At 40.3% G+C, this 26,507-nt stretch overlaps 1 protein-coding gene and 1 non-coding gene across 2 annotated transcripts; one reads left to right on the forward strand and one right to left on the reverse strand.

The window, feature by feature from the left end:
- Positions 1-213: 213 nt before the first annotated feature.
- RAB11A (RAB11A, member RAS oncogene family) lies at positions 214-20,709 on the reverse strand. Its single transcript, XM_010363594.2, has 5 exons — positions 20,375-20,709; positions 12,169-12,364; positions 11,741-11,934; positions 10,276-10,356; positions 214-1,977 (listed from the first exon to the last, which is right to left on the reverse strand). Exons 1-5 carry the CDS (start codon positions 20,412-20,414, stop codon positions 1,838-1,840), a joined length of 651 nt encoding a protein of 216 aa, XP_010361896.1. The 5' UTR covers positions 20,415-20,709; the 3' UTR covers positions 214-1,837.
- Positions 20,710-20,866: 157 nt separating this feature from the next.
- On the forward strand, positions 20,867-20,938 carry TRNAQ-CUG. Its single transcript has one exon. It is a non-coding gene; the product is annotated as a tRNA-Gln (tRNA).
- Positions 20,939-26,507: the final 5,569 nt, after the last annotated feature.

The raw sequence follows: 26,507 nt of genomic DNA on the forward strand, positions 1-26,507 counted from the left end.
GAAAGTACACACTACTTTCCTAATGTTTTTGGACATACTTTTTCCAAGAAAAACATAATTGAACTGCAGGTCTAAAATCAAAGCTGAATTCACATACTGATGCTCCCAATTCAATGTTTACTCACTAATGCAAGAACCTATGCTTTTACATCAGGATTCCACGGCTGCATCCAAAGCACTCAAAGGAAAAATGTAATCTGACAACATAAGAAATAATCCCCCTATAACTGTTTATTAGAATGTGAATATATTCCAAATCAATAACTAAAAAAAAAAAAAAAAAAAAAAAATTCAAATTACAGAGCATGCATAAAATACAAAGTAGCAATTTACAAACAGATAATATTATCTTCATAACCAATACACTAAAATAATAAAATGGCTATAGAAGAAAACCAAAATGACTGACTACAGCAATGCCTTCCGTGTGCCCCACACATCATGAGCACTGCAAGAGACAAAAGATTAACTATGAAATATAGTAATCTAAGCAAGCCCACACATACATATTTTAGGGGATTTCCCACCATCCTGAATAGTATCACTGCAGTTGACACACCACTTCCAGGAAACTGCAGAGTAAGTGCTTAATATTATCCACGAGAAAGCAAAACTAAATATTAGTGTGCACATTTCTGAATGAGAAACTAATTGCTTCATTGATTTCAACAATGTAGTGGAAGAAAACTATTTCAGGTCTCTACAATGCCTAAAATGCATTCTATTTAAACTCAAGGTACTATTTCATTTTACATACTAAAAGAATACATGCCTTTAAGTGGTACCACTTGAGCAAAAATTAACCTCTCACTGTATTCTTCAGACATACTGAAACCAAAGATTTAACTGGACTATATTCCATAATATACTGCAAAACTCAAATATTAGCATTGTTAAAATAATTATCCATGCCTGCTGGTGGATATGGTGATAAAACTAGGTTGCATTTCACTTACTGGAAGGTTTTAAGACAAAATTAACACTTCAAAATTTGACACTACCAGCATTAAACCAGTTATTGCCTGAGCAATAAAAGGCCACATAATCTACTGTTTGGAAATTATTATAGATCATTTAAATCTTTTGGGCTGCCTGATCATTGCAACAGAGGCACCTGAGATGGAATTCCACAAGTCCCTCCAGTTCCCAGCCTGCCAGGCAGCACTGTTTAACTTACGGCCCCATAACCATACTACTAATGAAACCGTAACAATCTTTTGTGTTTACTGAGAGAATTCTCCAGAAAAAGTGCCCCCCTCTCTAATCAACTTTGATGCTTACAAAAATTAAAAAACAAAATTTACTCAACTACATAAACCTATTAAGGCATTTTAGAAATTCATGTCCAGATAATGGAAAATTTTCAAGCTCTCAAAATCCTGCTATGTTTATAGGGCAATTCTTATATTTGTGGAAATATACATTGCACTGAGAGAAGAGTGTATTACCGATAAGCTGCTCTGTGGCAAAATGGTAGCTTATTTATAAGGTCTTCTTAGTTTGATTTGATCAAGACCAATAGGTCTGAGCTTCAAGTGATCAAGTTCTATTATGTCCTACATACAGTGACAGGCTTCCATGATAAAAAGTAAACAATAATTGAGGAATCCAAACATTCAGTTTATTAAACTAAGGCTAGTGAAGCCATAGCATGAAAAAAAGCTGCAGTCATTCGGGACAAGTGGATGATTTTATAAAGCTAAAATCAAAGGACTTAGGACATGGAAAAATTCATAAGTAATAAAACACAAAAGTGACACAAGAATTACAAATATATTTAAATCTCAGACCTGGGAAATGGACTATACACAGCCTTCTAGGGGAGAAGAGAAATGCCTTAGATGTTCTGACAGCACTGCACCTTTGGCTTGTTTTCAGTGGTTGGTGGAACATGAATAGGAACCACATTGTTGCTTGGAGACATGTCATTTTCACGTCTGTCTGACATTTGCTTCTGAGAAACAATGCGGTAAATCTCTGAAGGAAAAAAGAAACCACAATACTTAGTGTGAATAAACCTATCATAGTTAGGATAAAAGATACATAGAGGTAGGAGATATATTTGCATCAAAGACCATAAGGAAACTGAACAGAGAATATATAAATTTAAAGTTTTATTTTCAAACAGTCACTGATTAGATTCAACCCTTTAACAACTGCCCTTGGGGTAAGAAAAGAAACAAAGGTTTTTCCATTTCAGAGGGAAAGGTTCACTAGTCAAATAAATCTCTGTTTAAAGAGACCTTAAAAAGGTCAACCAGGCCAGGCACATCACCTGAGGTCAGTAGTTCAAGACCAGCCTGACCAACATGGTGAAACCCTGTCTCTTTAGAAATACAAAAATTAGTCAGGCATGATGGCGGGTGCCTGTAATCCCAGCTACTCAGGAGGCTGAGGCAGGAGAATCACTTGAAGCCGGGAGGCAGAGGTTGTGGTGAGCCGAGATCACACTACTGCACTCCAGCCTGGGCAACAGAACAAGACTCCGTCTCAAAAAATAAATAAATAAATAAATAAAAGAGGTAAAGCAATAGGATTACATAGTTTATGGATTTAAGGATTCGAAGTAAACCATAAGAGTATTTTCAGTCTACCTTTACCCCAAAAAACAAAACAAAAAAAAAAAAACAAACAAAAATTGCCTACACACAATGACATTGTACCACACAAAAAAATAAATAAATTTGCACTATCAGACACGTTTGGTAGAGTACAACTTAATAAACATGCTAAAATCCCAATGGATTCTTGGAAGGGAAAAAAAGATAATGTGTTTATCAGTGACCTCCTGAACAAAACTTAAATTGTAATTAAAGAATGATACAAAACAGGCAACTTAAGATGTTATATGTAAACTCTATTTTTCTTTCATGACACTTACCAAAAATAATTTAGTGTCTGCCTTTTTTATTAAATGTTAAACTCTGTAAGGATCAAAACTGTGTCTGCCTTACTGCTGTACTGCAACATATAATATGTGTTGTGATAAATAACTACATGAATGTCACTAAATTCCTCCACAATAAGTATCTGTATGTAACACATTTGGTCTTATACTGCACTGCCTAAAAGTTGTTCCCTCTGACTAGATTATAAAGTCCTTAAGAACAGAGAATGTACCTTATTTTTGTTTACTCTCCCAGTTGTCCCTCCAAAAAAACTACTCTCAAAAAGCAAGATAATTCTAAAAATGTGTCAAATTAACACAATTAGCCTCCTAATATGATGTACTAGGAAAGACACAATATATTCCTATGAAGGACACCATGTATTCCTGCCAAAAATATTTAAAACTAATTTAATCATGAGGAAATAATGAGATAAATCCAGACTAAGATGGGGATAAATGTTCTAAATTTGTGCTATCCAACAGAGTAGCCACGTATTTTAATTAAATAAAATTTAAAATCCAATTCTTCATCTAACTAGCCATATTTCAAGCACTCAATAGTAACCTGTGGCTACTCTATTCAACATCTCAGATACAAAACAAATCCATCTGTTGAGGCTCAGAAACCCATACTCCAAAATGGCACTTTGATATGCTGAACTAAAGAAGTCTCAAGGTCTCTCTGACCTTCTCCCACTCCTCATCCTCTCTCCCCAGCACAGGATGAAGCTGAAGTTCCTTCACCTGCCTAAGATCCAGACCCACCAAAAGGAACAATTGTTTTTTCTTCCCCTCCCTGTAAGACCAAGAATGTAACCACACTTAATCAGACTCTTTCACGAGACAATGTACCAATTAATTTCTGTCCACTGATCCATTCATCCTCCCCAGTAATCCCCTCAACAGAATTCCTTTTCTCCTCCTTCCCATAACCTGTTTTGCCAGAATGGCATAAACTTCTGAATCCCATCAGGAGGTGGGTCATCTCTCTGGTTCTGCCCGTGTACATGTTAATAAATTTCGTATGCCTTTTCTCCAATTAATCTGCCTTTTGTGAGTTGATTTTCCAGCAAACTTTCAGAGGTTTCTATTTAGTTCTCCTACAAAAGAAATGTAAAGGATATAAAAATGATACAGCAGGATTCTTTTTCTTCCTAACCTCTACCTATCGTTTGGACCCTGTGAGAGGTCCAAAGCACAGCCAGGTGTGGTGGCTCACGCCTGTAATCCCAGCACTTTGGGAGGCCAAGACGGGCAGATCACGAGGTCACGAAATTGAGACCATCCTGGCAAACACAGTGAAACCCCGTCTCTACCAAAAATACAAAAAAATTAGCCGGGCATGGTGGCGGGCGCCTGTAGTCCCAGCTTCTCCGGAGGCTGAGGAAGGAGAATGGTGTGAACCCGGGAGGCGGCGGAGCTTGCAGTGAGCCACTGCACTCCAGCCTGGGCGACAGAGCAAGACTCCGTCTCAAAAAAAAAAAAAAAAAAAAAAAAGGAAGGTCCAAAGCTATATCAGATAGCTTTCAGCAAACCTTCAGAGGCCAATAGGGACATTTCCCTTGGCTCCTATACATGTGATCTTTAAATGGATATTGAATTTTTAATTAAAAAACAAATCTAAAAAGGACATTATTAGTATATTGAATAAATATGAATATGGATTGCACATTAAAAACTGTATAAATGGGCCAGGCGAGGTGGCTCATGCCTGTAATCCCAGCACTTTGGGAGGCCAAGGTGGGCAGATCACGAGGTCAGGAGATCAAGACCATCCTGGCAAACACGGTGAAACCCCGTCTCTACTAAAAATACAAAAAAAAAAAAAAAATCAGCCAGGTGTGGTGGCACCGCCTGTAGTCTCAGCTACTTGGGAGGCTGAGGCAGGAGAATCGCTTGTCCCAGTAGGGGAGGTTGCAGTGAGATAGCACCACTGCCCTCCAGCCTGGGCAACAGAGCAGACTCTGTCTCAAAAAAACAAAACAAAACAAAACAAAGCAAAAAAAAAAAACTGTATAAATGTTAAATTTCTTGGATACAACATATGGTATTGTGATTATGTAGGAGAATGCCTCTTTTTTTTTTTTTTTTTTAAGACAGTCTCACTCAGTAAGCAGTGAGGTTGAGACTGCACCACAGCACTCCAGCCTGGGGACAGAGCGAGACCCCCTCTCCAAAAAAGAAACAAAAACAAAAAAACGGTGGGGGGGGTGGGGTACTGCATAGGAATTGGTATATTCATTTGGTTTTAAAGGAGAACATGCCTTTGAAAGAGGGAAATAGATCTAGTGTAGCAAGTTCCTACCCCCACCGCCACAAAACTCCCAATGAAATAACCTTCTCTAATCAGAAAGCTAGAAGTTACCTGCTTCCTACTTTCTTATCAGGTTTCTGTTGTTGTTTTTTTTTTTAATGACACACCCAGCCACAAGAGATTTAAGTATGTAAATTACTTGTGGAACCTCTTAAAGCCAATCACTCTTTATTGCTTTGGTGGCATTTTTACTAGCAGACATCCTTTTTGGTAACTGGAGTAAATGCAGCAGTAATCCATTTCTAAAAAACAGTATGCTTGCAGACACCAACACTGCTCAAATTTCTTGCTTTGTAATGAGATCTCTTTAATTATTTACTTCTCTATGTTCTTTGAGAAGTCTGCCTTTCCCTCTCTTCCAGTTTTACATATATTTGTTTTTTTATGTAAGAACTTTTTTGTTTTGGTTCCCCTAATTTAATCTTTAAAACAATTTATAAAGAAGTTAAAACTTACAGTGGGTCACATATTTCATCTTAATTTACACACACAATTTACACTTGAAAAAAGAAGAGGCTCCCAGTTTGAGATCAGAGGGGAAACTTAAAGATGAAGTTAATTCTTTATTCCTTAGCCACTCATCTGACTGAATGACTGAAGGGTAAATCCTTCTCTTTAGCCTTGGCACACTCCCATCCCATCCTTTTTCATTGAAACAAAATCTAAATAAAGATTACATATCCTTTTTTTTTAATTTTAATTTTAGTAGCCTGTCTTTATTGTATCCTAGTTGTCTTTCCTTAATGCCTCTTCACATTTGAACCGTCAACCTTCTCAGACGTAAATTTTAGCCACTCCCCTTCCCCCACAAAAGAATCTAAGATACTCTTGCTGTCTGTTTTTGTTAGTTTACATATTCAGTTGACTACTTCTTACTGTTTTTCAACTTCTGAGAAATTAGTTCTTAATTTTGAAAAATGTAGTAATTCAGTTAATACATCTCTCTTTCTTTAACATTTTTTAATGGAAATTTTCTGATATACCAAAAGTAGAGTAAGGCCAGGCGGTGGCTCACACCTGTAATCTCAGCACTTTAGGAGGCCAAGGCAGGCGGATCACGTGAGGTCAGGAGTTAGAGACCAGCCTGCAACATGGTAAAAACTCATCTGTACTTAAAATACAAAACTAGAAGGGCATGGTGGCTCAGGCCTATGATCCCAGCTACCCGGGAGGCTGAGACACGAGAATTGCTTGAACCTAGGAGGTAGACTTCTTGCCTGACAGGGCAAGACTCAGGGGAAAAAAAAAAGAATGTAGCCTTTATACTAAAAAGATATCCTGGACATATTAATTACATGCAGAAATCTAGCAGACATCACCTTAACCAAGTGGTCAAAGTTAACATCACTAGTAATTAATAAGACATCCAATTATCACAAACCTGCTGATATGGTGCACTGAGAACACTTCTGTGGTGTTCCTGCCAAAAGTGTATAACCTGAGTTTAATCGTGAGAAAAAAATCAGAAAAACCCAAAATGAGGTACACAACAAAATAACTGGATTGTACCCTTCAAAAATGTCAAGGTCAATAAACAAAAGATTGAGGAACTGTTCGAGATTAGAGGAGACTAAAGAGATATGACTGCTAAATGAAACACATGACCTTATCTTGGACTTTCTTTGACTAATACGGGTATTACTGGAACAAGTGGCAAAATCTGAATAAGGTCTGTAATTAAACATTGATGTGGCACTATTATCTCTCTGATTTTGATAATTATACTGTGGCTATAAAAGAGAATATCCTTGTTTTTACAAAATATACACTGAAAAATACTCAAGGATGAGGGTCATCATGTCTGCCACTTAATCTCACATGGTGCCAAAAAAAAATATGTATATATTTAGAGAGAAGAGAAAGGATAAAGCAGATGTGGTAAAATATTAACATCTGAAGAATATGGGTGAAGGATATTTGCAAATTCTTTTTACTATTATTTCAATCTCTTTAAATTTGAAACTGTGAAAATGCAAAGTTAAAAGCAAAAAGTAAAAGGTATGCATTAAAAACATCCTTTAGTGAACCTGAGAAAAGACAAAGCTGCACTGAAATTCAGAGGCAGAGCAATCTACCAGTCTCACTCTCCTACTAGTAAACTACCTCTAAAAAATACCATCAAGCAAAATCATCTCATGGAGTCACTTTCAAATTCATGGGTGTCAAGAATGCCGTGGGTCTATTCTGAAACCAACAACACAATTAACTCTGAAGTAACAATGTAAATTTTCTGATATATAATTTCACAACTTAAAATTTTTGGCTGGGTGTGGTGGCTCATGCCTATAATCCCAGCACTTTGGGAGGCCAAGGCAAGCAGATGGCTTGAGCTCAGGAATTCAAGATCAGACTGGGCCCCATCTCAATTTTTAAAAATTTTAAAGCTTGTTTTTCTTTCAGCAATATCAAAATACAACATAAATACTCCCTTAAGACTGTTAACATTTAAGGCAGAATCAAGTGCAATAGTTACTATTCTCTTTACTGTTTTCTCTATGCATTCACACTTCCACTGGCATACAGGAGGAAGAATGTTTAGAACAAACATCCTAACACCTGCAGAACAACACAGATGTCTGCTGCACATGCAGTGATCTCTGATCCTACAGACCAACAGTGAGATTTATGCAGGAAGCTGAGGAAATAGTGAATACAGAAAGGAAAAGTGGTAGCAAGTGAAACTAAAGTCTTCTTTGCTTTCAAGCAACAATTAAGCTGTAACAAAAGTTCAATCTAGAGTGAATTTTAAGAAAAGTAACCATACATTCATCTTTTTTTTTTTTTTGAGACAGGATCTCACTCTGCTACGAAGGCTGGAGTGCAGTGGCATGATCTCAGCTCACTGCAGCCTAAACCTCCCAGGCTGAAGAAATCCTCCCACCTCAGCTGGGACTACAGGTGCACACACCACCATGCCCAGCTAATTTTTTTTTTTTTTTTTAGAGACAGGATTTCACCATGTTGCCCAGGCTGGTTTTGAACTTTTGAGATCACTGCATGTGGCAACAGACATCTGTGTTGTTCTACAGGTGTTAGGACGTTTGAGCTCAAGCGATCCGCCTGCCTCAGCCTCCCAAAATGCTGGGATTACAGGCATGCATCAACATGCCTGGCTCTCATCTTTAAAGACAAAAGGGCTCAATTTTAAGTACTGACTAGTTCACGTTTGAGCGGATCAGAAGTTCAATGTTACAAAATGATGCATAAAATACTTAACTGCAGATGGAAGACTTGAGCTCATCTTCACTTAATATCAGAATAAATGGGTCAGAATTATAGCAGAGGAGATTTGATACAACATAAAAAATGTTCCAACAATGAGGACTGTCTAAAAAGTTTTTTCAGATGAGATTTTCTGAGGCCTTAAAATGCTCACAGATCTTTAAGGTAATTTAATTCACATGTTTTAAGACTATGACTCTGAGGAGCAGGGAGGTTCAATGACTTTAAACAGGGAGTAGAAGCAAAGTGATAAAGATGTAATGCCCTAGAACTCCTGGGTCTCAATCTAGCACTCTACATGTTGACTTAATAAAATCCACACAAATGGATATAAAGAAAACAAGGACTTGCAGACATACTGCATATTTAATCAACTCTTACTTGCTTAAAACAATCAGTGAAACTTTGACAGAGAACGTTCTAAAGGAAAGCTACTGTGTTCCAAAGACTGTTTATCCAACCCCAGCACTATTCTGATAGCAGAAAACAATTATAATAAAATAGGTACATAAATCACCAATTTTCTCATGCCTTAATTGCTATTTAGCTACTAATTTACCAACTGTTCTCTATATACCAGGGATAGATAAGTACTTTACAGTATCAAAATGAGTACTTTACAGGTACTCGTTTTTGAAGTCTAGGGCAGTGACAAACCATTCTTTGCTAAGGGTTACCGAGACAAAAACCTTTAGGTCACAAAAGTCAAGTCAAATCCTATCAGAAGATTTCATAAATATAAGCCTTCTCTCAAAAAGGAAATAACAAAACTCCTCAAAATATGTATGAATTTTATAGATGGAGAAATTAAGGCCTAGAAGGGTTAGGTAACTTGCCTAAGATTGTAGAACTAATAGTAAGTGGAGGAGCCAGGACTAGAACCCAAGTCAGGCTTCCAAATCTTACCTCTTTGACTTTACACTTACATTTTTACAGTAAAAGAATATGTTAAAGTTAAAATCTGTTAATCTCTAATACAGGGGCTGCATACAAACAATAAATCAAAACTTGTTATATTATAATTGGAAACCCATTTAATCATACCTCTGTATAGACTTTTTAGAACAATGCCACGTAAAACTGTACTACATATTAAGACATTTTAAATCATGAGTTCTTAAAAGTAATATACAATTTAAAAGTATTTAAAAACAACCCATCAAAGTACTCATTAGAAGATTAAGACTATCTCACTAATAATCTGGTTATTTTAATAGCTTCACGATAAATATGAGTGAACACTTCTTACCTCAGAGGCTGACCTGGTCATTCACATTCCAAATCAGCATGAACTCCATCTCTTTCCCACTACTTTTTAAAACTTTTCTATATGCAATCATTGGCTGATTTTATCTACCAATTATCTCCCATGGTACAATACAGAATACACAAGTGATACCTTTCTTCTGTATCACAGAAGAATTTTATTTTGTCACTATAATTTTTAAAAATATGTTTTTTCCCTAGCTTTTTCTTTACTAAATTTCAAAAGGGCATTTATATCTTTCTATAGCTGGGATCTCAATATTTACCTTATAAAAGTACATTTAAACATTACTTTGTGTTTGTGACCATGAAGAATGTTAATACCTGAACTGAAGTAATCATGGAAGTGAATGAATTATTTTCCAAGTATTTTTCCCACTATAAATCAGATGAATTAGGACAACTGAAGGTCAGTGAGCAAGGGTTGTAGTTAATTTTGCACTCTAAACAGCTTTTGCCAGAGTAGCTCTCAAATGATACTCATTCTCGGCTGATAGATAGTTTAGTTGCTGATTAGTTTGTTTAAATTACCTTCCTAAAACTTCTAGTTCCTACTGGTGTAATCTGAAAATGCAAGTCTTACCTGTTAAAATTGTCTGAAAAGCAGCTTCTACATTTGTAGAGTCTAGAGCAGAAGTCTCAATGAACGACAAACCATTCTTTTCTGTGGGGAGACACAAAAATTTCAGTATTGTCAAGTTTTAAAACAAGGAATAGGATATACTCAAGCCCTCAAAAGGAAAAATAATAGAACTTTTTAAAACTTAAGACCTCCTCAACTTATGAGACAGTAAGGGAACCATTCTATTTACACTTTATTTACTTACTTTATTATTTCTTTATTTAAGTAGAGATGCAGATCTCACTATGCTGCCCAGCCTGGTCTCGAACTCCTGGCCTCAAGCATTTCTCCTGCCTCAGTCTCCCAAAATGCTGAGATTACAGGCATGAGCCACCATGCTCAACCCTACTTGCACATTAATATTTACACATTAATAGATTAAAAATAATAGTGAGAGGGCTGGGCATGGTGGCTCACTCCTGTAATCCCAGGACTTTGGCAGGCCAAGGCAGGCGGATTGCTTGAGCCTAGGAGTTCAAGACCAGTCTGGGCAAAATGGCAAAACTCCGTCTCTACAAAAAATACAAAAAATTAGCTGAGTGTGGTAGCACACACCCGTAGTCCCAGCTACTTAGGAGGCTGAGGTGGAAGATCACTTGAGCCCAGGAGGTCAAGGCTGCAGTGAGCCTTGATTGTGCCACTCCACTCCAGACTGGATGACAGAGTGAGATCCTGGCTCTCAAAAAAAAACAAAAACAAAAAAACAAAAAAAAGAGAAAATGTCAATTGGCTCCTTAATTAAAATAAATACTTATTACATCTAAATACTACTCACTAGTAATGAATGACACCACTTAAAATGTGGTAAAAATGTATCCAGTGGCCAGCTATTTCCACCTCTTGCTATCCTCTCCATCAACCACATTGGCTATAGTATTCAGAATGTTGTAGCTATATTACTTACAATAAAGCTATTCTTGCATGGGAAATTAAAAAAACTGTTACAGAAAGTTTATCCACAGCATCAGCATTAGAGCAAAGGCAAGACTTTCACTAGCCACAAATGCACAATGTTGTCTTCTGGCATGCTGTCCCTACCAGAACAGGGGCAAGAGACATGTGAATTCTTTATGAAGCCAAAAAGTTACAGCTCCTAAGCAGCTGCATCCCTATTGGTCCCTGACACTCTGAGCCTTTACCTTTCACTCACACAGAGCTCATGTACAGCAGCCTTTGTAAACCCAGAAACATAACAGAAAAAGAGACAGGATACACAATGTTTATATTCATTTTTTGGCAAAAAAAATTCCTGTTTTAATGACTCAAAGCAAAAAAGCTATACAGTCATCACAAACTTTCAAAACAATTCTTGCTAAGCATTCATGTTTACCTTTCGGAAACTATTATAACCTATTACTCTCATGGGAAAGGTATCAAAACCACAAGACACAATGGTAAGAAATATCATGGAATTCCTATCACTAACCTGCAAAAGCTCTTGCTTCATCTGTAGGAACTGCCCTGAGATGACGCAGATCACTCTTATTGCCCACAAGCATGATAACAATGTTACTATCAGCATGATCTCTCAGTTCTTTCAGCCACCGCTCTACATTTTCGTATGTGAGATGTTTAGCAATGTCATAAACCAATAAGGCACCTACAGCTCCACGATAATATCTGAAAACAGAAACATATTTAATATCAGAAAACAACCACAAGATGGAAGCAAACACCAGGAAGAACTCAAAATATGGATTATGAGTTTTAAAAACATACTTATAAATAAATTTCTAAGGATTCCTAATACTAGAATTCTTAAAAGGAAAAAAGAGTTCTTTTTCCAACACCAAAAGTCAGCTAATTCACTCATTGGCAACCCATTTCACAGAACTTAAAAACTGTGAGACTTACGCTGATGTTATAGCTCGGTATCGCTCTTGCCCTGCTGTGTCCCATATCTGTGCCTTTATTGTTTTTCCATCAACCTGGATGCTTCTTGTTGCAAACTCTACTCCAATGGTGCTCTTGCTTTCCAGATTAAACTCATTTCGAGTAAATCGAGACAGGAGATTACTCTTTCCAACGCCAGAATCTCCAATAAGGACAACTGGAAAGACAAAGAACTTAATGTCAGATGAATGAGGCAAACACATTCAGAATACCACTATGCTTTCAACACAAAGAAGTTTGGCTTCAGAGTAAATAAAGCAAGAAAAATAAGGTATATGATTTTTTAAAAGGAATGGGGGCAGGGGGTTGAACCCCATGTTCTTGACCAGTTACCAATCAATAAAATCGATTTATTCTTTTCAACCTGTTTCTACCTGTATGACTTCCACACATCATCTGCTTAGCACAGATACAGTACCCTATCTTAAACATGCAGTTTTAATCACAGATGCACTTCGCACTGATGACAGGCATTAATTACCATCAATGCTATGCCAATCTTACTACTTTAGAAGATAACTTCAAAGATAAATACTAAACTAAATGAACAATTTATGATATTAAAATGTAATGTATCAGACATGAAAACAACAAAGGCTGTTAGTGGTTAGGGAAGGACAAAATGAATATACTTCGTTTCATCAAAGACTGAGTATGATCTCAGGACTCAGACCTAGACAAAATGAAAAACATTTAACATATGAGGCACAGGGTTTATAAACTTCACCATACAGATCACAGAAACTAAAACGACCTTTAATAGTTGCATTCATCAGATTGGTTCAAAGTTAAAGACCCCTCTACCAAAAAACCCACCCCACTAAAGATAAACAGGGGTACTAGGAAACTAATAATTCTGACATACTGTGAGTCAAAACCAAACCAAGTGCCAGGCGTGGTGGCTCACGCCTGTAATCTCAGCATTTTGGGAGGCCAAGAGTTCGAGACCAGTCTGGCCAACATGGTGAAAACCCCATCTCTATAAAAATACAAAACTTAGCCAGGCATGGTGGTGGGTGCCTGTAATCCCAACTACCTGTGGGCCTGAGGCATGAGAACAGCTTGAACCCAGGAAATAGGTTGCAGAAGGCCGAGAGTGTGCCACCGCAATCCAGCCTGGACGACACACCGAGACTCTGTCTCAAAAAATAAAATAAAATAAAATAAAATAAAATAAAATAAAATAAAAATAAAAATGAAAATAAAAGCAAGGAGGGCATACACTTTCACTTATGACTCCATGATTTTTTGGAAAATAGGTCTTGATTAGATGAATTTTCTTCCTGTGATTTCTATAGGCAGCAGTTTACTTACTAAGTTGATACATGGAGATTCTTTTTCACCCAAAGTGGTATTACACTTAAGAATTTCAAAAACAATGGAGAAATAAGCAGTTAAGTTGTTTTAAGGTATTTTCTTTTTTTTTTTTTTTTTTTTGAGACGGAGTCTTGCTCTGTCGCCCGGGCTGGAGTGCAGTGGCTAGATCTCAGCTCACTGCAAGCTCCGCCTCCCAGGTTTACGCCATTCTCCTGCCTCAGCCTCCCGTGTAGCTGGGACTACAGGCGCCCGCCACCTCGCCCAGCTAGTTTTTTGTATTGTTTAGTAGAGACGGGGTTTCACCATGTTAGTCAGGATGGTCTCAACCTCCTGACCTCGTGATCCGCACGTCTCGGCCTCCCAAAGTGCTGGGATTACAGGCTTGAGCCACCGCGCCCGGCCGTTTTAAGGTATTTTCTATCTGAATTTAAAGTTCAAAATGAGTTCACAGGTTTACAGAATCTGAGCTTGACATTTTTTCCTTTGTAAAATTGGTATCAGCATTTCAGGAAACATTATATTCGTTCCTACTTTTGACTACTAAGACTTCTTCTTATCTATCTAAACTAGTTAATTGATTTAGACATCAGGACTAGAAAATCAAACATACAAAAATAAGGCCAAGGAATAAGACCATTCCTTACTAAAGAGACTGAGATTTGGTGGTACGAGTGGAAAGAACGGTAAAAACTAAAAGCTCACTACACTCTGGTCAGAGGGCAAAGACAGTCCATTACACACTCCCTCCTTGCCACAGGAGCGGATACAAGCTGGCCTCTGGACAGTCTTGGACAGAGTACATTATCAAATGCATATCTTTCTGGCTTCCTCAGTCAGCTGATTCAGCAAGAAATCATTCAGAAGACAGTGAATTCAACACAGCACAAAGAGTGGTTATTTCTAACTAAAGAGTCAACTAGAGGGTGTCAAAGGTGCTATGGCAAACATATACATGCTTTTATTTGCTATCAGAAGAAAATGTCAAAGTTATTAAAGTGATGTACAAAAGCAATACACTTTCAATTTTATAGGATGGTTAGTTGATATATTAGTTTCCAAGGTCCACCATTCTGGATATGAAGTCAAATTTCAGTTTCGGTTAATAGTCTACTATTAATAGGATACATTCACTGTTGCTTCTTAGTACAAAGGCTGGATGTTTGCTAAGGAAATGGCCTTTGAATCACTTATACGAAAAAAATTAAATACAAAAAAATACATAACTAAATACAAACAAAAAAAATTAGACAGGCATGGTGGTGCATGCCTGTAGTCCCAACTACTCAGGAGGCTGAGGTGGGAGAATGGCTTGAGCCTGGGAGGCAGAGATTGCGGTGAGCCTGGATCGTGAGCCACTATACTCTAGCTAGGGCAATAGAGCCAGACCTTGTCTCAAAAAAAAAAAAAAAAAAACCTTCCAGTACTTTCTTTCTTTCTTTTTTTGAGACAGGGTCTCACTGTCGCCCAGACTGGAGTGCAGTGGCACAAACAGGGCCCACTGCAGCCGAGACTTCCCAGGCTCAGAGGATCCTCCCACCTCAGCCTCCTAAGTAGCTGGAACTATAGGCACATGCCAACACACTCAGCTAATTTTTTGTATTTTCTGTAGAGATGTGGTTTTGCCATGTCGTCCAGGCTGGGTCTCAAACTCCTGGACTCAAAAGATCCACTTGCCTTGGCCTCCCAAAGTACTGGGATTACAGGCATAGGCCACCATGCCTGGCCAACTCCAGCACTTTTAAGTTTAGGTTTCCTCCCTTTTGACCTCCACTTTTAATGATTATGTTAATTATCTCACCAATCTCAACTCCTTATGCCATCATAAAGATAGTAAGGGAACTTTTTTCTTAATGTAACCAATTAATGTTAACACTATTAAAAAAGCACCCTAATCTGAAAATAACTCAAAATTCATGAATGTTTTAAAAAGTCATCTCAACTAGGCCAGGTGCAGTGGCTCATGCCTGTAATCCCAGCACTTTGGGAGGCCAAGGAGGGTGGATCACCTGAGGTTGGGAGTTCGAGACCAGCCTGACCAACATGGAGAAACCTCGTCTCTACTAAAAACACAAAATTAGTCAGGTGTGGTGGCGCATGCCTGTAGTCCCAGCTACTCAGGATGCTGAGGCAGGAGAATCACTTGAACCTGGAGGCAGAGGTTGCAGTGAGCCGAAATCACGCCATTGCACTCTAGCCTGGGCAACAAGAGTGAAACTCCGTCTCAAAAAAAAAAAAAAGCTATCAGCTAGACATCTGCCATATTTGAGTATCATCGCAAATACCTAATACTAAATATCAAGCTGCTAAATGCATAAAAACAGAATATACATATTAATTATCCATCGTTTAATTAAAAATTTCTGCTTCTTCAACTACATTTAGTTTTATACTTTCTCTTGCAAACTAATTTACTGGACCAAAATACAATTCATCAAAGACAGTACTTCAACCCTGAAAGTTACCACCTGAAAGAATAACTGGTAATTTTCATTCTGGTTTTCATAAATTTGGAGACATTTCTATTCTTTCAACTATATTCATATAGTCCAACCTCCTCAAAAGTTTTTAATATACAATGCATTCAAGGTGGGACACAGTGGCTCATGCCTGTAATCTCAGCACTCTGGGAGGCCAAAGTGGGAGGATCCCTTGAGCCCAGGAGTTTGAGACCAGCCTGGGCAATGTAGGGAGACCCTATCTCCACAAAAAAGAAATTTTTATTTCTGTAAGTAGGATAGTCTTTAAAAAAAAAAAAAAAGCCAGGCACGGTGGAGTATATCTGCAGTTCCAGCTACTTGGGAGGCTGAGGCAGGAGGATTTCTTGAGCACAGGAATTTGAGGCTGCAGTGGGCTATGACTGTGCCATGGCACTCCAGCCTGAGCAACAGAGGGAGACCCTGCCAAAAAAAAAAAAAAAAAAAAAATATATATATATATATATATATATATAGTTATATATATAATGCAAACAATAAGGCTCAAGTCTAGACAAGTTTTTCCAGATTCAGGAGAATCTGAGTTGCTCAACCAAAACTTGTGAAAGAAAAACTACTAACAAGATGCAAGACAGCAAAGTTCCCATGATAATTTCTACTGACAATCAGCTGACGGTTAATTACTACTGACCTCCAATGTGATTGAAAAGAAAATGTCTTAAGCAATAGACTATGTACCCACGTATTTTTAGAAAATGTAACTTTGGATTGGTGCCTACCACACAATATTTGTAAATAGAAATTATGATTGATGCTTACTTATGTCCCACAGGGCCTTAACCACATTGTTTGTAAATACTTACAGAATTAAAGTTTTAAAAATAAAAAGTTTAAATAAAATAAAACTAATTCCCTCCCACCAAAAGTCTCACTATTGGGCTTAAATAAAGGTTAACGTTAAGAACAAATACATAATTTAGAATAATTGTACTGCTCGTCCCACATTACATTCCTATTTAGACCACTCCATCCCCTATTAATCAAAATATCCCTTTATTTTCAACTTGTTAGTTACAAACTAACTCCAATTCTCTCAACCATTGCATTTGCTAGGCAAACAGCTGCAGTCCATCTCAGTGAATAAATCTCTGTACAATAAAGCTATTTTAAAATAAAATCATTCTTCACTTTAAAGCAGGATACTTGTATAAATAAGAAATTGGCTAAATAATCAGCATTGAAGTTAAAAAAAAAAAAAACAAAACAGAAAACAGTGACTCATATCCTGTAAGAGCTTTAAAAAATTAGAAATCTGGCCAGACACGGTGGCTCATGCCAGTAATCCCAGCGCTTTGGGAGGCCCAGGCAGGTGGATCACCTGAGATCAGGAGTTCGAAACCAGCCTGACCAACATGGAGAAACCTCGTCTCTACTAAAAATACAAAATTAGCCGGGCGTGGTGGTGCATGCCTGTAATCCCAGCTACTCAGGAGACTGAGGCAGGACAATCGCTTGAACCCAGGAGGCAGAAGTTGCAGTGAGCCGAGATCGCATCATTGCGCTTCAGCCTGGGCAACAAGAGCGAAATTTCGTCTCAAAAAAAAAAAAAGGTAGAAATCCTCCTCAGCAGAATTTTTAACACCCTATCTTAAACAGCAAAATGCACAACAAAATGAAACCATAACCCATGGAAACATAAAAGGCATTAGAAGTTCCCAGTTTTATGTTTCTTTAATAATATTTAAACGCTCTTGTAATTGAACCTACATTTAAGGTTCAAAAAACCGACAAAGGCCAGGCACAGTGGCTCAAGCCTATAATCCCAGCACTTGAGGGGGCTGAGGCAGGTGGATTGCTTAAGTCCAGGAGTGCGAGACCAGCCTGGGCAACATGGCAAAACCCTGTCTTTACAAAAAAAAAAAAAATTAGCTGGACGTGGTGCTGCACTCCTGTAGTCTCAGCTACTCCTAGGAGGTAGAGAGTAGCTAGGGAAGCTGAGGTGGGAGGGTCACCTGAGCCTGAGGAGGCCGAGACTGCAGTGAGCCTTGATTGTGCCACTGCACTCCAGCCTGGGGGACAGAGCGAGACCCTGTCTCAAAAAAAAAAAAAAAAAAAAAAAAAAAACTGACAAAACCACAGTAACTTCTTTCACATTATTACCATTTATTGAGTCCTTATGGTTAAAATTTTACAAATAGTCTCATTTAATTCTCACAACAATCTTAAGAGGCAGGTATTTTCCTTTATATAAATGAGAGAACTGAGACTCAGAAAAGTTAACTTTTCCAAGGTCACATAGTAAATATAAGACCTGAGTCAGGATCTAAACTGAAATCTACGTAATTCCAAAGCTCGGTGCTCTCAATCGCTGCTAGAAGGATGGTCTAATCAAAAAGCTGAAATACTTTAGGCCAATTCAGAATATTTTAATATTCTTTGTTAAAAAATAAAAGGACCTTGTATAACCAACATTCAAGTTCAAACCAAACAGGAGAAATACCCTGACGGTCTATCTTGTTCTGCATTAATTACTTCAAAGACAGCCTTTATAAAGGCACACTACCATTATACCATATTTTAAAACACAAACCTCCCTTTAACCCCAAAGTCTCAAGAGATTCAAATAATTTCACATCATCTCAGATACCTTCGGCAATACGTATGCTGTAGTATACTTTTTGTAATCCAGGTCTCAGTTTTGTATTTGTAAAATGAACTAAGTATCCTGAAAGTACTTTAAAGCACCCGGTGGAGGGAGGATACCAAAAGTATTCACCCTATACGATAGAATATTCTGGGTCAGAGGCGTAAGAGATGACAAGAGTACAACAGCAGGCTAGTATAACAAGATTTGCAAAGTATTGGGAAAGCAAAGAAATCTTTCCTGCTTGGTTTAGTCAATCATTCTTAGCACCCAATGGCAAAGACAGAAACAGTCACCATGCTTAACATTCTTTAAACTCCACCCTCCACAGTAAAGCTTTAATAGCAATGGCTTCTTCCTCAGTGGTAATGATCTTTGTTCGGCACACTACTGATGGCTACCTTCCCAATTCAGGAGCAGAGAAAGAGCATCAGAGTGAGAGTACATTCACTGAACAAAAAAAGCATCTACTGTACTCTCTTCTCATTGAAAAATGTACCCTTTATCTTCGTTGATTGAAAAAAAAAAATTGGATTCCTTCCGGACTAAACCAATAAGCAATTCTTTCTAACCAACCCTGATCCTCCGATATGTTCTATCCAAGGGCACTACATGTTTCCGTACCTTATAATAAATATTTAATGTGACCTAAAGAGCACACAACTTCCTCTTACCCCCAACCTTTGGGGAAAGGTATGTGGCCAACTAGGGCTCTTCCCTTCCTGTTGGATCCTCCCAGTGTTGCAGCAGGAAGCAACCCGTCCATAGAGATAAACCAAGCTAGTATTTGTGCAGCGCACAACCTTTCCTGCTCAGGAACCGGGCCTTCAGGTCTGGCAAGGATAACAGCCACCACCCATCCGCAACCTCTTCTCGCGAACCGAGTAGAGTTATCCCGGGTTGTGTGCCACTGAGTAGGGAGAGCAAGAAAATAAAAGGCTAGGTGGGAAGTAATGTCAGCCTGCCGGGTCACTGCGACAAGCGCGCCACTGGGTGATGGGCGATCCCTCTTACCCTCCCACCACCCGGGTCGCAACGGAGACAAGAGAGCTCTAAACACGATCTGGGGAGGGAAGGTAGAGAGAGTTGCCAAATGGGGAGTGGGGGAGGGAGCGGTCAGAGAAGGTTAAGGACCGCAAGGACCGCGAGAACCGCGGGGCGGAGGGTGGGGGTGGGGGTGGGGGCCCCTGGCCCCCTCAGATTTTACCGGGTCCTAGACCCGGGATGGGAGAAGCTTAGAGGGGGGGCCGAACGAGGGGAGAAGAGATGCAGAAGAGAGGCTCGCTCGAGCGGGGAAAGTGGGCAGATAAGAAAAGACCTGTAGTGGAAGTCTGCACCGAAGGCAAGGCCAAGAGGGAAGCGAAGAACCCGTCAGAGGGGCTTCGGGAGAGGACGCCAGCCGGGAAAGGTGTACGCTGAGGGGGAGGGGGCGCTACACCCGAAAAGAGAGATGGTGGGAGGGGCGGCGGGGCCGCAGAACCCGGGGAAAGGAATTCGACGATATGCGAGAAGGCAGTCCGCCAGGGGAAGGACACGCAGGGAGGGGCTCTGAGGCCAGCCAAGGCCCACGGAGAGGTCGCTCAGAGAGCGGCATGTGATGGGGACCCTTGTCTGAGGAGGGGAGAAGCTGAGCTGGGTAGGAGACGGAACCGCACAAAAAGGAAGGGCTGAGGCAGGCCTCTATCAGTGCAGGGGTGGCCGGCACCTCCGCCGAGAGTGTCCCGGGTCCCCGAACGGGGACTGTGTAGAGTGCGAGAGCCCATGGCCTCACCTTTAAAGAGGTAGTCGTATTCGTCGTCGCGGGTGCCCATTGCGCGGCCAAGGAGCGAAAGGGCGGGAGCAGCAGTGGTATCTGTGGGACCAGGGGGCGTCGCTGCAGTGGTAACCCGAACGCCGAGCTTCAACTGCCGGACTGGATGAAGAGCCCCTCCTTGCCGCTGCGCCACTTCCGGCAGACCCCAGCCTTTAAGGGGAAGTACTTCCGGGGGCGGTTCCCCGTCCCTGAACCCAAGAAGGGTGGTGTGCGCGAGAGTCGCGATACGTGGGGCTTCAAACTTTCGTCGCTAAAGGAGGCTCAAAGGGGAAACTGAGTCCTGGAATTCCTAGCTACCATGGTCTTAATGGCCTCTTGCTCATTTCTCGAGCTACCGTGCCCGGAAGCGACTCGCTGGAACCGGGCGGGACCGCCTGTGAGTGGTGGGTTTGTCGATGGGGCGGGGTTGTCTAAGGATTAGGGAGCCAAAGGCGGCTATGTGCGCGTGGCGGTTCCATGGTGTAATGGTTAGCACTCTGGACTCTGAATCCAGCGATCCGAGTTCAAATCTCGGTGGAACCTGCGTTGGTGGTTTTTTTTTTTTCCCTTAACAACTTTTTTGTTCACTAAGTAATTGAACAACTATGATATATATTAACATGGAGATGTAAAATTTAATCCGTGCCTATGAAGACCTCACAAATTTCCCACTGCATTTGAGGTACTATCTGCTACCTGGCGGGGGTTATCTTAATGAGCCTCTTCACTACCTTTTTTTTTTAACCCTGGCCCCTCAAACCTTAATTCAGAAGCTTCAATGAAACTTGAAAATTCCTTTTGCTGGAATTTTCTACCTCCAGCTTCATGCACGGGTAGGCGCTTGTCACTCACTCCTCTCCGGAAATCTCTCTATCTCGTTTTCATTTAGAGTACTTCGCCCACCCTCCTCATCAAGATTCATCAAGAACTTGAGTCCTATTTGTAGGCCTCTAATCTAAGTCCGTTTACATAAGTATTTCATTTAATATGCTGAGCAAAGGATGGCAATTTCCATTTTAGCGGAAATTTGGATACTAAGACTCAAGTGATTTGCCAGATATCATGCCGCAGGGCCTCCCTGTATTTGAAGAGAATTTTGTAATTCCAGAAAAGCTTTTATCCAATTATTGTCACACCTCCTACCTCCTATATGCAAACTCTCGATTTAGACTTGTGGGCAAGTGTGCCTAGAACAAGCAGAATACCCCCTGCCAATGATGTCCACTTCCCAATTCCTGGAGACTGAATAGGTTAGGTTACATGGCAAAGGGGAATTGAGGTTACAGATGAAATAAAGGTTGCTAATCAGCTGACAATAAATTAGGGATATTATCCTGGATTATTTGGGTGACCCCAGTGTTGTCGTAAGAATACTTAAAAGTGGAAAAAGGGCTGGGCACGGTGGCTCACGCCTTAATCCCAGCACTTAGGCCGAGGTGGGTGAATCACCTGAGGTCAAGAGTTCAAGACCAGCCTGGCCAACAAGGTGAAACCCCGTCGCTACTAAAAATACAAAAAGTTAGCCGGGCATGGTGGTGGGCGCCTGTAGTCCTAGCTACTCTGGAGGCTTAGGCACGAGAATCATTTGAACCCAGGAAGCAGAGGTCACAGTGAGCTGATTAACCGTTGAGTCAATGGGCTGGGAAAGGCAGGCCCACCCTTAACCTGGGTGGGCACCATCTAATCAGCTGCCAGCGAATATAAAGCAGGCAGAAAAATATGAAAAGGCTAGACTGGCTTAGCCTCCCAGCCTACATCTTTCTTCCATGCTGGATGTTTCCTGCCCTCAAATGTTGGACTACAAGTTCTTCATCTTTGAGACTCGAAGTGGCTTCCTTGCCTCTCAGCTTGCAGAAGGCCTATTGTGGGACCTTGTGATCGTGTGAGTTAATACTACTTAATAAACTCCCATTTATATATATATATATATATATATGTCTATCCTATTAGTTCTGTTCCTCTAGAGAACCTGGACTAATACAGTTGGTAAGAAAATAAAAAGGAACTCTCTAGTAAAAAGCCTGGAATTATAAATTTAGAAATGCCTAGCCTTAGAGTATGTGGGAGAAGCAAGACCTGAAATATATCTCACCCTCCACATCTGGGGAGGTAACTTTACATGTTTGTTAAAACCAAAGTGAGGAATGATAAGGCTGTGTTTAAACTTCAGCTCAGTCATTCACTAAAGCTGTGTCAATTTCAATAATTTATTTAATCCTGCTGAATCCCAGTTTCTTATCTGCAAAATGGGGACAAACAGGAAGAAGGAATTAAGTAACATGTATAGCTGTTAACATCATGCATGGAACATAATAAATATTTATGAATGCATTGACTTTTTTCTTTTTCCTTTTTTTTTTTTTTTTTTTTTGTCAGGGTCTTGCCGCGTCACCCAGGTTGGAGTGCAGTAGTGCGATGTCGCTCACGGCAGCCTCTGTATCCTGGGTGGGCTCAAGCAATTCTCCCACCTCCACCTCCCAAGCAGCTGGGACTACAGGTGTGCACCATCGCACCTGGCTAATTTTTGTATTATTTGTAGAGATGGGGTTTCACTATCTTTGCCCAGCTGGTCTTGAACTCTTGAGCCCAAGCGATGCTCCCATCTCAGCCTCCAGAAGTGCTAAGATTACAGGAATGAGCCACTGTGCCTGGCCAAATGCAGTGATTTTCAACAGGGGTCAATCTTGTGCCCAGAGACATTTGATAACATCTGGAGACATTTTTAGTGTCACTACTTGGGGGTGCTACTGGTATCTAGTAGGGACCAGGGATGCTGCTAAATGTTCTACAACACACAGGATAGCACTCCCAAGAAAAAGAATTACCTGGCCCAAAATGTCAGTAGTTATCAAAGTTGAGAACCATGAGCTATTATTGTAAGAATTAGCCAGATGCCAGGCCAGAGTCTATGATGGGAAAGGGGCAGGATGCCATGATCCTCACCCCCTGTCCTAGCTCATTTGAAGAAAGTGAACCTCACTCCCTAGGTCTCAGGAAGAATGCCCAGGGACAGACGTTCCTCCCTTCTGTATCCCATAAAGCAGAGCCTGGGGGCCACTGGCCTGACCCAAAAAGCTTCTGTAGTGGTTTCCATTTGTTAGATAAACATGTCATTGTTATATTTCTTTTTTTTTTCTTCTTCTTCTTTTTTTCGAGGTGGAGTCTCTCTTTATCGCCAGGCTGGAGTGCAGTGGTGCGATCTCGGCTCACTGCAACCTCTGCCTCCCAGGTTCAACTGATTCTAGCCTCAGCCTCCTGAGTTGCTGGCATTACAGGCATGCACCATCACACCCGGATAATTTTTGTATTTTTGTAGAGGCAGGGTTTCACCATGTTGGCCAGGCTGATCTCAAACTCCTGACCTCAAGTGATCTACCTGCCTCAGCCTCCCAAAGTGCTGGGATTACAGGCATGAGCCACCACGCCCGGCCTCAGTGTTCTATTTCTTAACTCAAAGGTTATTTTTACAGGGTTGTTCCCTTTATAACTGTGTTAAACTCTATATACCAGTTTTATGCACTTTTGTAATAATATTAGGTTTACCTCACAATACAATTTTCAGATGGGGCATGGTGGCTTGTGCCTGGGAGGCCAAGGTGGGAGTATTGCTTAAGGCCAGGAGTTCAAGACCAGCCTGATGGGCAACCTAGCGAGACCCCCCCCATCTCTACAAAAAATGGAGAAATTAGCCAGATATGATGGCACCTATGTACCTGTAATCCCAGCCACTCAGGAGGCTGAGGTGGGAGAATCACTTGAGCCGAGGAGTTCAAGGTTACAGTGAGCCATGATCATACCACTACACTCCAACCTGGGCAACAGAGCAAGACCCTGTCTCTAAAAAAAAACAAAAATGTTTTGGAGAGAGAAAAGTTGACGGACCTTATGAAGTGAAATTTGGCCCAGCATGGTGGCTCCTATCTGTAATCCTAGCAGTTTGGGAGGCCAGGGCAGGCAGATTGCCTAAGCTCAGGAGTTTGAGACCAGCCTGGGCAACGTGGCAAAATCCCACCTCTACTAAAAATAAGAAAAAATAGTCAGGTATGGTGGCATTCACCTGTAATCTCAGCTACTTGGGAGGCTGAGATAGGAGAATAGCCTGAACCCAGGGAAGTCGAGGCTGCAGTAAGCCGTGATTGCATGACTGCACTCCAGCCTGGGCAAAAGAGCGAGACCCTGTCTCCAATAAAATAAAAATAAGTAAAAAATTTACTATATACACTATATATGTATATAGTAATCCCACTAACTGAGCCCAGCTGACACTTTCAGGGATAATGGATATGTTCATTATCTTTATTGTGCTAATGGTTTCACAGGTGTATACATATCTCAAAACTCGTCAAATTTCACATTTTAAACAGGTGCGCTGTATTTTCTGGAAAGAGAGCAAGATCAAGAGCGATATACATGTATGCTATATACATATATTAGAATTTATGTGATACTCTATTATATATTAGAATATATATAATACTCTATTATATATTAGAATATATACTATATTATATATTACAATATATTATACTATATTGTATATTAGAATATATTATACTATATTATATATTAGAATATATATTACACTGTATTATATACAGCATATAGTATATTATGAGGTGACAAATTGTACACATGATCAGGAAAATTCTCATCTTTGATTAGCTGGGTTTTTGTTTGAGACGGTTCTGCTCTGTCGCCCACGCTGGAGTGCAGTGGCACGATCTTGGCTCACTGCAACCTCTGCCTCCCAGGTTCAAGCGATTCTCCTGCCTCAGCCTCCCGAGTAACTGGAATTACAGGCACATGTCACCACGCCCAGCTAATTTTTGTATTTTTAGTAGAGATGGGGTTTTGCCATGTTGACTAGGCTGGTCTCGAACTCCTGACCTCAGGTGATCCACCCACCTCGGCCTCCCAAAGTACTGGGATTACAGGCATGAGCCACCGCTCCTGGCCTGATTATTTGTTTATAGTAACTAAAGTATCAGCTAGCCTTAAAGAAAAAAGTGATAAAATATACATGTTTACAAATAAAGATATGTATTAGGCCAGTGTGGTGGCTTAAGCCTGCAATCCCAGCACATTAGGAGGCCAAAGCAAGAGGATCGCTTGAGGCCAGGAGTTCAAGACCCCTGGCCAACATGGCAAAACCCCATCCCTACTAAAAATACAAAAATTAGCTGGTGTGGTGGCGCATGCCTGTGATCCCAGCTACTCAGGTGGCTGAGGCAGGAGAAGTGCTTGAACACGGGAGGCAGAGGTTGCAGTCAGCCAAGATCACGCCACTGCACTCCAGCCTGGGTGACAGAGCAAGACCATCTCAAAAAAAGAAAAGAGGTAGTAGTGATGGTTGCACAGCATTGCAAATTACCTAATGTCACTTAAATGGCTAAAATGGTAAATTTTATTATGTATATTTTACCACAAAGAAAATAAAACTAAAAGGAACATAAATCTCAGATTTTATCATAATAAAGACAAAAAACAGAAGGTTAGGATGAAGGGGCTGATAGTGGTGCAAGACTGGGACAGGCTCCTGTGAGGTCCTTAGTCTTCACAAGATCCCTGTCTCTCTGGGGCTGTTTGCCTCTTTCCTGACAGTCTCCCAGAATTCCTGTGGACTGGCTGGCTTTCAAGACCAAAATCAGCTTGTTCACCCTTGGTCACACCCAGCCCAGAAAAGACACCTCCATTGGCCTCTGAAATACCACCACTAGAGAGTCATTTATTTAGCTATGTACTGATTGCCAGCTCTTCCCCTTTCCCCACACCCCCACCATGTGCCTCTGTATATGGCTGTGTGTTTATTACTGCCTCCCAGAGGAGTGAACTGGCCTTGGCTCTGTAGGACTGAATCAAGTTCCTGCACTCTCCCATGTGGATAAGAACCATGCTCGCTCCAAGGAGGAGAAAAAAACTAGTAGAGTCTCATTTTTGTTTCTCAATCATTTATTTAGAAAATACTAGACCTTTTGGTAATGTAAAAACAAAAATACCACAATACTAAATTGTCAGGTGAGCAAAAAGAAGATAAAGATGATACTTCTTAGGCCCGGTGCGGTGGCTCACACCTGTAATCCCAACACTTTGGGAGGCCAAGGCGGGAGGATCA

This window comes from Rhinopithecus roxellana, chromosome 5 (genome assembly GCF_007565055.1).
Source record: "Rhinopithecus roxellana isolate Shanxi Qingling chromosome 5, ASM756505v1, whole genome shotgun sequence".
NCBI classification, from domain to species: domain Eukaryota; kingdom Metazoa; phylum Chordata; class Mammalia; order Primates; family Cercopithecidae; genus Rhinopithecus; species Rhinopithecus roxellana.

What these genes read in the sequence shown, in the direction of transcription:
- RAB11A (XM_010363594.2), bottom strand. Translation starts at nt 20,414, where the DNA reads ATGGGCACCCGCGACGACGAATACGACTACCTCTTTAAAG. An exon ending in ATACGACTACCTCTTTAAAG is followed by an intron (nt 12,365 to 20,374) that starts GTGAGGCCATGG and finishes TTGTCTTTCCAG; the next exon opens with TTGTCCTTATTGGAGATTCT. An exon ending in TGAAGCAAGAGCTTTTGCAG is followed by an intron (nt 10,357 to 11,740) that starts GTTAGTGATAGG and finishes GTCTCCCCACAG; the next exon opens with AAAAGAATGGTTTGTCGTTC.